At 36.2% G+C, this 2,830-nt stretch overlaps 1 protein-coding gene across 2 annotated transcripts in view; it reads left to right on the top strand.

Moving 5' to 3' along the window:
- Suv420h1 (suppressor of variegation 4-20 homolog 1 (Drosophila)) overlaps positions 1-2,830 on the top strand; it is a gene marked incomplete in the record, with an annotated part of 58,285 nt that overhangs the window by 26,321 nt on the left and 29,134 nt on the right. For both annotated transcript variants that reach the window (XM_013514163.1, XM_013514164.1), the window contains 1 exon segment: positions 1,649-1,796. In XM_013514163.1, the coding sequence (XP_013369617.1) occupies positions 1,649-1,796 (148 nt within the window).

Raw genomic sequence — 2,830 nt, forward strand, 5'->3', positions numbered from 1 at the left:
CCAGCACTTGGGAGGCTGAGGCAGGATTGCCATGAATTTGAGGCCAACCAGGATTACAGAACAAGACTCTTGTTTCAATAAACCAAAGAAAAACAAAAGAAGAAGAAGAAGAGGAAGAAGAAAGTAGATTAGTGGTTGCCAGAGTCTGTGCAGAAGGAGGAGTAGGTGGAGAATGTTATGGATAGTTTTTTTTTTTTGAGGTGATTGTTGCACAACTCTTATGAATATATTAAAAAAACATTGAGTTATATACACTTTAAATGGATGAACTGTATAGTAGTAGGTGAATTATATTTCAATGAAGCTTTTAAGAACATGTAACAATTTCAGAGCCAGGAGTGGTGGTACATATTGATAATGCCAACATTCAGGAAGCTGAACCAGGAAGATTACAAGTTTGATGCAAACTGGGCTACATAGTGAATTCAGGGCCAGCCTGAACTACGTATCTGTCTAAAAGAACAAAAATAATTTTTGATAGCATACATGCAGCTAATTTCATTGCAAAATCATGTACCTGCACTTAGCAGGGACTTGCATGTGTTTATTTTGTTTTGTGAAAGAGAAGATGAAAAGAAGGTTAAACCTATCACTGTCTCTCATTCTTCCATATCTTAGTTTTAAGAGCCTTAAAATTATGCTGGTAGCTGGGCCTGGTGGCGCATGCCTATAATCCCAGCACTTGGGAGGCTGAGGCAGTAGGTTTATTATGAGTTCAAGGTCATCCTGGGCTACAGAGTTGAGTTCAAGGCCAGCCTGAACTGCATAGTGAGACTCTGTCTCAATAAAACAAAACCAAAACAAAAAAATTATGCCGGTGTCCTATAAATTATATATGTTGATTCCACGGAAGGACTGTCAATGATGTGTGCATCAAACTTAATCAGCAGTAATGAATCTTGATCTGTATAAATGTGGCTTTCCTTACACTGCTTTTCACAGTTAAACTGTATTTCAGTTATATATTTCAGTTCCCATTTTTATCTGTTCATTGAAAATTATTTAAAATAAGCAGAACTGTCACTCTATACGTTTTCCCTTCTTCTTCTACCTAGCTCTGTGATCATAAGCAAATTTTTGAACCTCTTGACCTAAGTTGCCTACAAAGTAGGGATAATAATCACTCAGCTGCCTAAAAGCAAGAAGCTGAACTCCTTCGAGGCTCCTTTCGGTTCTTAAAATTCACAGTTTGGGCACTTATTGCAGAAACTATCTTGAGTTCTTGTTTCCTTCTCACCCCATCCCTACGTGTAATGGCCCTGTATGCCATCTCATTAAAATAATGCCATCCTGCCACCCTGTTACCTTGCTGTTTCTTGAGGGAAAGAGTAAATCACATGAACCAAAAGTGTCTTCCAACTGCTCAGACCCGTCCTTTGGGAATCTGGTATTATCCACTACCCAAAATACTCTTAGTAGTTGGCTGTTTACTGCATTTGGTTTTCTTTTTGAAGCAAGGATATTATTTTCTTAATTACTAAAACTTAAATAAGTAATAAATAATATTAAGTAATAATAAGTAATAACTGCGAATAAGTAATCTTAGTTTTTTATTGTTAGCCTGAATGGGCAGTGATTTTAAGGATTTTAAAGATAAATTTAAATATTTTACAGTTCGAGTTACTTTTCTTTCTTTTGCATTTCACAGGTAATGGTAATTCAGGATTTGAAGGACAGAGTCGTTATGTGCCATCTTCTGGAATGTCCGCCAAGGAACTCTGTGAAAATGACGACCTAGCAACCAGTTTGGTCCTTGATCCCTATTTAGGTTTTCAGACACACAAAATGAATACTAGGTAATTTTAAATCTTTATCCTGAATGGAACTGATTTAACAAAGCAGATGGCTAGCCAGGTGTGGTAATACATACCTGTAATCCCAGCATTGTGGGAGGCTTAGGTAGGAGGACTAGAGGTTTTCAGCTGAAGTTTAGCAAGACTGAAAAAGGGCTGGGGATGTAGCTCAGTGTAAAGACCCCCAGGCTCAGTCTCTAAGTACTGCAGAAAAAATAGATGATTAATTTTACTTTCATTCAGAATCTTAAGTGACATTAAGGAAGGTTCTTTGCTGCAGAAGAATTTTTTCTGTGAGCCAAGAGAAACAAAGCAAGCGTCTAAGAGTCTCTTCAGTTTAAATTCTTTTTACCTCAGAGTATTTCTGTTTAAATGTTAAACTGGTGGAATAGCTTCGTGTTTTGTTTTCAGAATTGATAATCGTTTTAGTTAAATGTAAAATCTTACAGGCATCCTATAAAACTTTCAAAATGCATTATTTTTTCTAACTTAAGGTGCATCTTTTTTCATAGTTTTATTATAGACTTTTACTCTTTTAAAATGAAGTGAAACATTGGAATAGAGGTGAGAGATTATCTAAATAGTTTCCTGCCAAACTGTCTATTCTCTGGGTAGTTAGTAAGCTTGATACTCTTATGTCTAATTAAGGTCTAATTTACATTATTATTTAAGTTCCCATTTCTCCTTTTTTTCCATTGCATGTAAGAGACCAGTGCTCGTTCTCTACCTTCTAAACCTAGAAGACCTTGATAGAATTTTAGCTGGGTGCAGTGGCACATGCCTGTAATCCCAGCGGGATGATTGCAAGATCAAGCCCAGTGTGAGCAACTTAGCTCTTTAGCATGACCATATCTCAAAGATTTTTTTAAAAGGAGTGGGGAGATGGGGATGTGAGCTCAAGACAAAAGCCCTGTATTCAATCACCAATAAAGAATTTTAATCACCCATTAGCTCCCACTCTTTTTTTCTCCCCTAGTTAAGGAATGTGAATATGTGAATCATGTTTTTTTTTTTTTTTTTTTTTTTTTTTTTTTTTT

Source organism: Chinchilla lanigera, unplaced genomic scaffold (assembly GCF_000276665.1).
Source record: "Chinchilla lanigera isolate Chin_1 unplaced genomic scaffold, ChiLan1.0 scaffold00021, whole genome shotgun sequence".
In the NCBI taxonomy this organism is placed as follows: Eukaryota; Metazoa; Chordata; class Mammalia; order Rodentia; family Chinchillidae; genus Chinchilla; species Chinchilla lanigera.